General features: G+C 38.5%; 1 protein-coding gene across 1 annotated transcript in view; it reads left to right on the plus strand.

The window, feature by feature from the left end:
• Positions 1–12,906, plus strand: part of LOC308266004 (E3 SUMO-protein ligase ZNF451-like) — a gene marked incomplete at both ends in the record, with an annotated part of 99,165 nt that overhangs the window by 56,931 nt on the left and 29,328 nt on the right. The window contains 2 exons of the mRNA XM_080700068.1: positions 5,485–5,638; positions 6,273–6,420. Coding sequence (XP_080556194.1) covers positions 5,485–5,638; positions 6,273–6,420 — 302 coding nt within the window. The remainder of the gene's footprint in view (positions 1–5,484; positions 5,639–6,272; positions 6,421–12,906) is intronic.

Raw genomic sequence — 12,906 nt, forward strand, 5'->3', positions numbered from 1 at the left:
CTCCCAGACCTATTTTCTATTTTATTGGGAAACAGGGTCTCACTAAGTTGCTGAGAGCCTCACTGAGTAGCTGAGGCTGGCTTCGAACCCGTGCGATCCTCCTGTCTCAGCCTCCCAAGCGCAGGGATTACAAGCGTGCGCCACCAAGCCCAGCAAATGTTTTCAAATGTAAGGTCTGGTTCAGTAGGCCTGGGATGGGGCCTTACGTTTATATTTCTTTTCTTTTTTTTTTTTTTTTTTTGTGGTACTGGGGATGGAACCTCAGGGGCGTTCTACATCCAAGCTACACTCCTAGCCCTATTTTATTTTTTGTTTTGAAACAGGGTCTCACTAAGTTGCAAAGAGCTTCACAATTTGCCACGAACCTGTGATCTTTCTGTCTCAGCCTCTCAAGTAGTGGGATTACAAGTGTGCACCACTATGGCCAGCACTTATGTTCATATTTCTAATAAGCTTCAAGCTCCTAGACAATGCTGATGCTGCTGATCCTTGGGTCACACTTTGAGTAGCAAGTTTTTAGTGACTTTTGACGTTTAAGACATCCAGTGGATCTTATATTACCAGATAGCCCCACCCCCAGCACCTTTTTGTGATGGCAGTAGTGAATCACTGTATACACCTGTGTGCTTCTGTCATTTGTGGGTCAGTTGGAACTATTGCTCTTTATTCTGTTTTTAAGGTTACTGTGTCAGCAAAAGTGATTTTACTCCCTCTGGTAGCCCATCCTCCCCAACCCCAGGCAGCTACTAAATTACTTTCTGGTCTACTCTAGACCCCTAATATAAATGGAATACAACAAATACTATGTGACTTTAGTCACTATAGTCTTTAACTTACTTTAATGTTCTCAAGGCTTGTCTGTGTTGTGACATATATTAGTACTTCATTTTTATTGCCAAATGATATTTCATTGTATGGATATGAGCCACATTTTATTATTTGTTGGATTTGGGGGTTTCTACATTGCTACTCTTATGAATAGTACTTGTATAAGTAAACATCTAAGTCTGTATGGATATGTAACTACTCTAACAAGTTAAATAGCTGGGTCCTATGGTAACTGCCTTGCCCAACTGTTGTCTAATACTTTATTCCACCATTTTACTTTACTCCTAGCAATGGGTATAGATTTTAATTTTTCCACATCCTTGCCAGTGCTTTTATCTGTTGTTGTTTTTTTTTAAATAAAAATATCTTGATCAGGATTCTTACTGGTATACTCCAAACAACCGACCACACAACTTAGAGGAAGAAAGGTTTATTTGCTCACAGGTTTTTTTTTTTTTTTTTTTTAATGTTTTTTGTTTTTTGTGGTACTGGGAATGAAACCCAAGGGTGTTGTACTTTGCGCTACCCCTGCCCATCCCTAGTCTTTATATTTTTGAAACAAGGTCTCACTGAGTTACGAGGGGCCTCACTAAGTAGCTGAGGCTGTCTATGAACTGTGATAATCCGGTCTCAGCCTCCCAAATGCTGGGATTATAAGTGTGTACCACCACGCCTGTCTTGCTCACAGTTTTTGTATATTTCATTTCAGTCCATGAGAGGCTGCGTCTGCTATCTCAGGGCATAGGAGCATGAAGCAGAGAGAGGAGAGCAAGAGTTCTGTTCTCACATCAGAGTCCGGAAGCAAGATATCGGGGAAGCAGGGGATTCAAAGATAAATGCACAGTCGTTAAGGCCACATGCCCAGGGCCCACCTTCCCCAGCCACAACCCACCTGCCTAGTTTACCACCCAGTAAATCCATCATAATGGGCTTGTCCACTGATGAGATTACAACCCTCATGACATTACATCAGTTCTCAGTAGTAGTGCTTGAGCTCTTCAGGGGACATTATGTATCTAACTATAACAATAACTGTCATTGTAGATATGAAATGTCATTTTATTGTGGTTCTACTTTATTTTTTGGTACTAGGGATTGAACCCAGGGATGTTCTACTTCTAGCTATACTCCCAGAGTTTTGAATTTTCTTTTAGTTTGAAACAGTCTTGCTAAGTTGCTAAGAGTCTTACTAAGTTCTTGAGGCTATATTCAAACCTGTTTTCTATTTTATTTGGAAACAGGGTCTCACTAAGTTGCTGAGAGCCTCACTAAGTAGCTGAGGCTGGCTTCGAACCTGTGCGATCCTCCTGTCTCAGCCCAAGTGTTGGGATTACAAGCGTGCGCCACCACGCGCAGCTTATTTACTTAGTTTTAAAGCTCTTCAAGTAGGAAAAACTTGTATAAGTTATTGGGTAATAAATACCTTTATTCCTTTATTGTTCTCAGTGTGTGTCTTTGTGTTTGTTTACTGGGAATTGAACCCAAGGTCATTCTAATGTTGTACTACACCCTCTGCCCTATTTTATTTTATTTTATTTTTATTTTGAAGCACAGTCTCACTAGGTTACTGAATTTTGCTAAATTGCTGAGGTTAGTCTTGATCCTGCAATCCTTCTTTCTCATTCTCCTACGCACCGGGATTACAGGAGTGTGCCAATATGCCTGGCTTACTCTTATCATTTAGATATTTTTCATTGGAATCCAAAATTTCCCCTTGGGGGCTTCTTTTGTGTGTATGGCTTATCAACTTAAAAGAGGAGCAGGTACTTGATGGACTGTGTGTGTGTGTGTGTGTGTGTGTTACTGGGAATTGAACCTGGGGTGGTTTTATCTCTGAGCTACACTTCGAGTCCTATTTATTTATTTGTGTGTGTGTGTGTGTGTGTGTGTGTGTGTGTGTGTGTGTGTGTTACTGGGAATTGAACCTGGGGTGGTTTTATCTCTGAACTACACTTCGAGTCCTATTTATTTATTTATTTATGGTACTGGGGATGGAGTCCAGGGGCTTTCTACCTCTGGGCTATACTCCCAGACCTATTATATTTAATTTGGAAACAGGGTTTCGCTAACTTGCTGAGAGCCTCAGTTAAGTAGCTGAGGCTGGCTTTGAACCTGTGTGATCCTCCTGTCTCAGCCTCCCAAGGGCTAGGATTACAAGCATGCGCCACCATGCCCAGCTAGTTATTTTTTATTCTGAAACAAGGTCTCAGTAAGTTGCTGAGGCTCACCTTGAACCTGTGATCCTCCTGTCCCAGCCTCCCAAATACTGGGATTATAGGCATGTGCCCATACCCAATTTAAGGTTTTGTTTTGTTTTTGAATGAGGATTAAGTGGATAAATGTTCAGAATCTGAGTGTGGTGCTTGACATATGCTAAATATAAATGTGAGCTTTCTCTCCCTCTTCCTGTTTTATCTCATAAGCACCATGTGAACTGTTGTTATATTCTTTAGGTTAATACTAGTAAATTTAAGAAGGCACAATATAATTTTTAAGACTATTACTCCAAAGATCATTAAAATTATAACAAGCACATGCTCATGGATAAATACACACTTTTTCAAATTCTATTTTTAGGATAGAGGAGGCTCTTAACCAAGTTTGGAAACTTAAATACTAGAAAAGACACACCTATTTGACTATCAAAATTTTAAAAGTGATCATGAATTAATAGGTTTCTGGAAAAGATTTTCAAAGTGGAGGATCAGATAGAGGAATTCATTTCAGTAACAGGATGGGTAGGTATTGAACAGGAAAGAAAACAAAACAAAAAATAAAGTGGAAGGATATGGGAAGAAGTTCACAAAATAATATATTTAGATAATGACAAATGTGTGAATAAATGCTCAAACTCAATTATAGGTAGTAATGCAAATTAAAAACATTAAGCATTATATATGGTAGACTGACAAAAAATGAAAAGATTCATAATCTCTGTTTCTACCAGGCTCAGTCAGTACTAGGGAGTATATGAATTGGTAGTGCCTTTTTGAAAAATTGAGTATCTTTTCTTTCTTTTATTTGTAGGACTGGGGATGGGACCCCAGGGATATTCTACCTTCGAGTGACACCCGTAGCCCTATTTTTTATTATTTTGAAACAGGGTCTCACTGAATTGCAGAGAGCTTCACTAATAGCTGAGACTGTCCACAAACCTTGATCCTTCTGTTTCAGCCTCTCAAATGCCAGGATTACAAGTGTGCATCACCATGCCTGGCTGAATATCTTCTAATATTCAAATATGTATGCCCTTCCACCCCATAGAGACACTCCTGATAATGAAAAAAAGGTACCTATAATTAAGGTACCTGCTATATCAGGTGTGATCACATGCTTGTAATCCCAGTACTTGAAGGCTGAGACAAAAAGATCACAGGTCCTGCCTCAGCAACTTAGACCCTCCACAACTTAGTGAGACCTTCCTTATTTCAAAATAAAAAATAAAATAGAGCTGGGGATGTAGCCCGGAGGTAAAATGTGCCATGTTTTATCCCTAGAACCACACACACACACACACACACACACACACACACACACACACACACACCACTGTTTATAGTGTGGAAAAAAATCCTACCTTCCAGAAAATAACCCTAGAAATAAAAGGTTGAATCATAATAGATTTATACTATGGAGTACGTTATATCTAATAAGCAGTATGAATTGGAGCTGTACTTAGAAGGTTTTTTTAAATAGATTTCCATTATTTATTATGGAGTCAGCCAATGGGCAGAAGAGTCTATAAAAGGACAATGTTTGATAAAACAGTGCTGTTCCCCTGTTATTTCTCTTTTTTTGTGGGAGGTACTGGGGATTGAACCCAGGGACATTCTACCGCTGAGCTTTACTCCCAGCCCTTTTTATTTTTCATTTTTAAACAGGGTCTCACTAGGTTGCTTGAGTGTCTTGCTAAGTTGCTCAGGCTGTCTTTGTTTGAACCTGTGATCCTCCTATCTCAGCCTCCTAAGTACTGGGATTGCAGGCGTACACTACTACGCTTGTCTGTTTATATCTTTGTAAATGATTAAGCATAGAAAAGTTTATAGAAGAATGCATATTTGTAAACATCAGTTATATTTCAGGATAGAGTTTGAACAAAGTAAAACATGAGCAAAAGTATGTGCTGTGATCAGATTTCTGCATCATTATGTTATATGTGAATGTGTATGTAAGAAATAAGTACAAGCCTGGCATGGCGCACCCTTGTAATCCCCGCACTTGGGAGGCTGAGACAGGAGGATCGCACAGGTTCGAAGCCAGCCTCAGCTACTTAGTGAGGCTCTCAGCAACTTAGTGAGACCCTGTTTCCAAATAAAATAGAAAATAGGTCTGGGAGTGTATCCTGGAGGTAGAAAGCCTCTGGGTTCCATCCCCAGCACCACACACACAAAAAGAAAGAGAGAGAAATACATAGAAAGTAAAGATTCTTTTATATTATCACAGAAAGATTATTGTTTTTGAGGGATCAATTCAAATTTCACATGTGGTATATTGTTTATGATAAAAGTTTCATAATTCACACTCAGGGAATAAATGTTTTCATGTTAAAACTGACACACAATTTTCCAAATAAATAGGAAATTTTGAAAGTTAAAACTTTTAAAAATTGAGTATTGCTTTTACTTGTCTGTAATCCAACTTTGCCTTACTTTCTAGGAAGCTGCAGATGATGGACATAACAACAACCTCCTCCCTCAAATTATTCAGTGTTTTGCTTGTCCAAGTTGCTTCCTTCTTTTTAGCAGCAATGATGAATGTTTGAAGCATATGTCTGGAAAGAATCATTTTCATCAGAGTTTTAAGCTGGGTGGTATGTTAGTATCTCTTCTGCTCAAAATTACTAAACCATTTAAATATTTCTAATTTATCTTGAAGGTACTTATCCTCATATTAATTTTAAAGCCAATTCTTTAATTATTGTGCTTTTGAGTAAGAGTTACTTATGAGTGAAGAAAAACAGGGAGAAAACATTTATTGAGGAAAATGTTTTTGTTATATCTTGGATATCTTGGAAGTTGAGTATTTCCCTGCATTTAATACTCAGCTTTCAGCTGGGTGTAAATCACTTTACACACACTTGTAATCCCAGTACTTGGGAGGCTGAGACAGGAGGATCACAGGTTCAAAGCCAGCCCTGGCAAGTTAGCGAGGCTCTCTGCAACCTAGTGAGTGAGACCCTGTTTCCAAATAGATCAGGCTGAAGGTGTAGCTTGGAGATAGAGTGCCTCTAAGTTTAAACCCCAGTACCAAAAAATAAATAAAAGAAACCCTCAACTTTGAATTCGAGTACAAGGCATCCTTTGTTATATTTAACGTTAGAAAATGGCTTCCTTTAGATCTTCAATACATTTAATCCAACTGATAATGAGAAAGGGAAAGGGGAGATGGGTTGGGTCACTCTTATTTAAATGACATTGCAAGTTATGGTTTATTTTGTCTTTCAGATGACAGGGGAATAGTACATCCAATACCGTTTCCATCCTTTGCAAAGAAACTTTTGATCTCTCTGTGCAAAGATGTTCCGTTTCAAGTCAAGTGCGTGGCCTGCCATCAAACACTGTGCTCCCACATGGAGCTGACTGCCCATTTCAGGTGTGTACAAGCCTCACCTAAGCCGTAAAGAATCACGATGTGTCTGCCATTCACCAGTGAGAGGATTTAGCAGATACTTACCTATTCAAATGTTTTGCTTTTATTTCATTTTATTTTTTGGTACTCTCATTTGAACCCAAGGGCATTCTACCTTGTAGCTACACCCAGCCTGTTTTGCTTTTTCTTTTGAAACAGGGTCTTGCTGAATTGCAGAGATTGGGCCTTGAGCCTACAGTCCTCCTGTCTAGCATCCCAGGTACTAGGATTACAGGCATGGGCCACTGCCCTTATTTCTTTGTTTTTAAAATGAGGAGCCTAGTGTGATGGCACATACTTGTAATCTCACTTGGGAGGCTGAGAGAGGAAAATCCTGGGTTCAAGGCCAGCCTCAACTACTTAGTGAGACCCTGTTAAAAAATAAGGACTAGGGGTGTAACTTGGAGGTAGAATGCTCCTGATTTCATTCTCTAGTACCAAATTAAGTCAGTTGAGTGAAATTATGCATTTTTTTGGAAATTAACTAGATTTGGCTTAGTGAGAAGTTTCACGTGTGGGGAAAAGTGGAAATGGCAGTATTTCTCTGTTAGTAAACAAGCTATTCTAAGTTCTGTGGGTGTGACACAGGAGGAAAAAGTTCAAATAGCACATTGGCCTTAAGTTAATGAACATGGAAAGTGTCCTATCCTGTGGAAAATTAAAGTCTTAATGACAGGCTAAATTTATCAAGTAATAAGAAAGGATTCCGATGTGATTTTTCCTTTGTCATTACAATGAAAATTTTTAAGCATTATACAAAAGTAGAGAAAATAGTATCATACATATCACTGTAATTTCACCTAGCTTTAGTAGTTATTAATGTGTGACAGTCATGTTTGACTTATATTCCTGTCTCCTACATCTGTTTTGAAGCAAATGCAAATCTTTTTGTTCTGGGGATTAAACCCAGGGCTGTTCTACCTCCATGATATACCCCCAGTCATTTGTTTGTTTTGAAAAAGGGTCTTCCAGTCGGGCGTGGTGGCACACGCTTGTAATCCCAGCATTTGGGAGACTGAGACCGGAGGACCACAATTCGTGGACAGCCTCAGCTACTTAGTGAGGCCCTCTGCAACTCAGTGAGACTCTGTTTCAAAATAAAGAATAAAAAATAGGGCAGGGGGTGTAGCTCAGAGGTCAAATGCCTCTGGGTTCCATTCCCAGACCCGAGAAAGAAAGAAAGAAAGAAAGAAAGAAAGAAAGAAAGAAAGAAAGAAAGAAAGAAAGAAAGAAAGAAAGAAAGAAAGAAAGAGAGAGAAAGGAAAAGGAAAGGAAGTCTTAGGGCAGGGGGTGTAGCTCAGAGGTCAAATGCCTCTGGGTTCCATTCCCACACCCGCGAAAGAAAGAGGGAAAGAAAGAAAGAGGGAAAGGGAAAGGAAAGGAAGTCTTCCAAGTACAGGTACTTAATTATCAAAATTCTTTGATTATATCATGAAGTTTTGTATACTTGGGTTGTTAAAATCTCAAAACTCTTTTTTAAAAATGTACTAAAAGAACTGGGTGTGGTGGCACATGGCACATATTTGCTGAGACAAGAGGATCTCAACATAGCAAGACCCTGTTTCAAAACAAAAAATAAAAAGGGCTTGGGTAGATCATGAAAGTAGAACATACCTGAATTCAGTACCTAGTAATAAACACACACAAAAATACACACAAATTGTTAGCATAGCCCTTCAAGTAAAACACGAGGCAGGAGACTAACAGTCTTGGTTCTCTAATTTATGTTCATGAGTTCAAGTCCTGGTTCTCTCTTTTTTTAAAAAATTTTTTTATTGGTGCACTGCATTCATACATCATAGTGGGATACAAAAAAACTTTTGTAGACATACATGCACACATCGCCCAGTCAGCCCCCACCCAATCCCCACCCCATTCCCTCCCCATCCCTCCTTCCCATGCTTGGCTTAGGGTTGACATCTAGTATTATAGCAATTTATCCAAAATTAAAAATGATAATCTCACATAACAGTTTCATTTGTCTGATACCAAGCTTTTGATAACTTAAAGATAACATTTTAATATTTCTTTTTGCTTTCTTTCTTACCAGAGAATATTTTTTTCTTTTTTTTTTTTTTAGGTGAAACTATCATATATTGTCAAGTTATTTTTGACAAGGTTTCTACGAACATTAGGTGGAGGAAATAATAATCTTTTAACTAAATATTGTTGAAAAATAATAATTACATGAAAAAGAATAAAATTGGACCCTTACCTAATCCCATATACAAATATTAACTCAAAATAGATAAAAAAAACTAAATATAAATCTTAGAGCAGCACCATACTGCTGGCGGCAGCGGCAAATTCACCGAACGGCTACAGCAAGCCGAGGTGAGCCACTGCGGAACAGCCAGGCGGGATTTCTCGCCGCAGGTAAAATCTAAAGCTCCCAGTGGCTGAGCTCAGCACACGCGGCAGGGATTCAGTGTGGAACTCAAAACCAAGAAGAAATACGCCAGCCTCACGGCCAAGGGCGTAGCAGCGGCGCCATATTGCCACCGGTGGCAGCAGCAGAGAATTCACCAAATTCAGTACAGCTACATCTGCGTACTCAAGAACAATGAGTCAAATTGCGGGCCACAGAGGAGAAATCCCAGTACTGTACTCCCTGGGACTTGACCCAGTGGGGGAGGGGCTGTGGCAGAGATATCACACCATAGGAGAACGTGCAACCTGGCATCCCCCACAGTCTAAAGCAGCCTCTATTGACTCTCTGGGTCGGAGACTCTATGATACAACCCAGTAAAGGAGTAGTGGGGTCTGAGGTACTACTGACTCGAGATCCAGAACACCTTAAGTGAAGTAATAGTGACCCAAGGGAAGAACCCAGAGAAGGCACAAACTTCCGAAATCATGGGAAAGAGGAATAACACTGGAGCAATGAATGCCCACAACCCCACAACATCAGAACCTGATAAAACAGAAAATCAGAGATTTCTAGAAGATCAAATCAGGAAAATAACTGTAGAAATAATAGAGGTGCTTCGAAAAGAACTCAGAGAGAGCCAAAAAGAGATAAAGGATGCAATTAATGAAGTAAAGGCCTCAATTCAAAGTACAAACAACCGATTAGACCACATGGAGAACAGAATCTCGCTCTTAGAAGATGAGCACTCCAAAAATGAACGCATAGTTTCTAATCTAGGAAAAAATATCCGACAGCAGGAATCTGATATTGAAGAAATATGGGCCCATCTTAAGAGAGCTAACCTAAGAATAATTGGAATAGAGGAGGGAAAAGAAAGTGAAACCAAAGGGATCAACAATCTCTTCAAGGAAGTAATAGCAGAAAATTTTCCAGACATAGAGCAAGAGGTTGATACACAGGTCCAGGAAACTTATAGAACTCCCTTTAGACAGGATCAGAGAAGAGGATCCCCACGCCACATAATTGTCAAAATGACCAATGTGGAAGCCAAGCAGAGAATCTTAAAGGCAACAAAAACAAAGGGCCAAGTGACATTCAGAGGCAAACCAATTAGAATCACTCCAGACTTCCCAAACCAAGTCATGAGAGCCAGAAGGGCTTGGAGTAACATATTCCAAACTCTGAAAGAAAACAACTTCCAGCCAAAAATTTCCTACCCAGCAAAACTTTCTATCAAATTAGATGGAGAAATAAGAAGCTTCCATGACAAACAGAAACTGAAGGAATTTATGTCTTCAAAACCAGCACTAGAGAAAATACTCAAAAGAGATTAACTACAAAGAAGAAATAGGTAACACACATCAGAACTAGAGAAACAAGATTTCCATCCAACAGACAACTAAGATTGGTTATCTGTGGAGATTCATTATTTATGTTAGTCTTTTACCTATCTCTAAAGGGTATTGTTTGCCTTTATTGTTGTTAATTTTTAGGATTTCTAGTTGGAATATTAATATACCTTCAGATATAGCATTTGGAAATATTTTATCCCATTCTATTAGTAACTGTTAACTCTGTTTACATTGTCTTTGGATATACAATATGTTTTTTTATTTTTTAGGGAGTTTGTATACTCTTCTGTTGCCTGTGCCATTGAAACCATAACCAAGAAATCACTGCCAATTTCAATGTTGTGAGGTTTTATGACCCAGATTTTCTCCTAAAAGTTTATAGTCTTAACATTTATATTTAGGTCTTTTATCTATTTTGAGTTAATATTTATATATGGGATTAGGTAAGGGTCCAATTTTATTCTTTTCCATGTAATTATTATTTTTCAACAATATTTAGTTAAAAGATTATTATTCCCACCACCAAATGTTCGTGGAAACCTTGTCAAAAATAACTTGACAATATATGGAAGAATGTATCTCTAGGCTTTTATTTAACTCCAATGGTTTATATATCTGCCTTTAGAACAGTACTACACTGTTTCAATTATTGTAGCTTTATATGGTTTGAAATCAGAAAATATATATCTTCTAGCTTTGTTCTTTTTCAAGATCGTTTTGGGTATCTAGAGTCCATATTCCATATTAGGATAGATTTTTTTTCTGAAAAAGAAATATATAAATATATGATAGTTTCACCTAAAAAAAATAGAAAAAAAAATATTCTCTGGTAAGAAAGAAAGTAAAAAGAAATATTGAAATGTTATCTTTAAGTCATCAAAAGCTTGGTATCAGACAAATGAAACTGTTATGTGAGATTATCATTTTTAATTTTGGATAAATTGCTATAATACTAGATGTCAACCACTAAGCCAAGCATGGGAGGGAGGGATGGGGAGAGAATGGGGTGAGGATTGGGTGGGGGCTGACTGGGCGATGTGTGCATATATGTCTACAAAAGTTTGTATCCCACTATGATGTATGAATACAGTGCACCAATAATGAATAAATTAAAAATAATAAAAAATATATCTTAATACTATAAACTTTTAGAAGAAAATCTGGGTCATAAAACCTCACAACATTGAAATTGGCAGTGATTTCTTGGATATGATTTCAATGGCACAGGCAAAAGAAGGGTATACAAACTCCCTAAAAAATAAAATGTTGTATATCCAAAGACAATGTAAATAGAGTTAAAAGTTACTGATAGAATGGGATAAAATATTTCCAAATGCTATATCTGAAGGTATATTAATATTCCAACTAGAAATCCTAAAAATTAACAATAAAGGCAAACAATACCCTTTAGAGATAGGTAAAAGACTAACATAAATAATGAATCTCCACAGATAACCAATCTTAGTTGACTGTTGGATGGAAATCTTGTTTCTCTGGTTCTGGTGTGTGTTACCTATTTCTTCTTTGTAGTTAATCTCTTTTGAGTATTTTCTCTAGTGCTGGTTTTGAAGACATAAATTCCTTCAGTTTCTGTTTGTCATGGAAGCTTCTTATTTCTCCATCTAATTTGATAGAAAGTTTTGCTGGGTAGGAAATTTTTGACTGGAAGTTGTTTTCTTTCAGAGTTTGGAATATGTTACTCCAAGCCCTTCTGGCTCTCATGACTTGGTTTGGGAAGTCTGGAGTGATTCTAATTGGTTTGCCTCTGAATGTCACTTGGCCCTTTGTTTTTGTTGCCTTTAAGATTCTCTGCTTGGCTTCCACATTGGTCATTTTGACAATTATGTGGCATGGGGATCCTCTTCTCCGATCCTGTCTAAAGGGAGTTCTATAAGTTTCCTGGACCTGTGTATCAACCTCTTGCTCTATGTTTGGAAAATTTTCTGCTATTACTTCCTTGAAGAGATTGTTGATCCCTTTGGTTTCACCTTTTCTCTCCTCTATTCCAATTATTCTTAGGTTAGCTCTCTTAAAATGGGCCTATATTTCTTCAATGTCAGATTCCTGCTGTTGGATATTTTTTTCTAGATTAGAAACTATGCGTTCATTTTTGGAGTGCTCATCTTCTAAGAGTGAGATTCTGTTCTCCATGTGATCTAATCGGTTGTTTGTACTTTGAATTGAGGCCTTTACTTCATTAATTGCATCCTTTATCTCTTTTTGGCTCTCTCTGAGTTCTTTTCGAAGCACCTCTATTATTTCTACAGTTATTTTCCTGATTTGATCTTCTAGAACTCTCTGAATTTCTGTTTTATCGGGTTCTGATGTTGTGGGATTGTGGGCATTCATTGCTCCATTGTTATTCCTCTTTCCCATGATGCCTTCTCTGAGTTCTTCCCTTGGGTCACTACGACTTCACTTAAGGTGCTCTGGACCTCGAGTCTATGGTATCTCAGTCACCACTACTCCTTTACTGGGTTGTATCACAAAGTCTCAGACCCAGGGAGTCAATAGAGGCTGCTTTAGACTATGGGGGGTGCCAGGTTGCACGTCTCTGCCACCACCACTCCCCCACTGAGTCAAGTCCCTGGGAGTCAGTACTGGGGTTTCTCCTCTGGGGCCCGCAATTTGACTCACTGTTGTTGAATATGCAGATGGAGCTGTAGTGGACTCCGTGAATTCGCTGCTGCTGCTGCTGCCACTGGTGGCAATATGGCGCCGCTGCCG

The sequence above is a fragment of the Muscardinus avellanarius genome (assembly GCF_963383645.1).
Source record: "Muscardinus avellanarius genome assembly, chromosome: 8".
NCBI lineage: Eukaryota > Metazoa > Chordata > Mammalia > Rodentia > Gliridae > Muscardinus > Muscardinus avellanarius.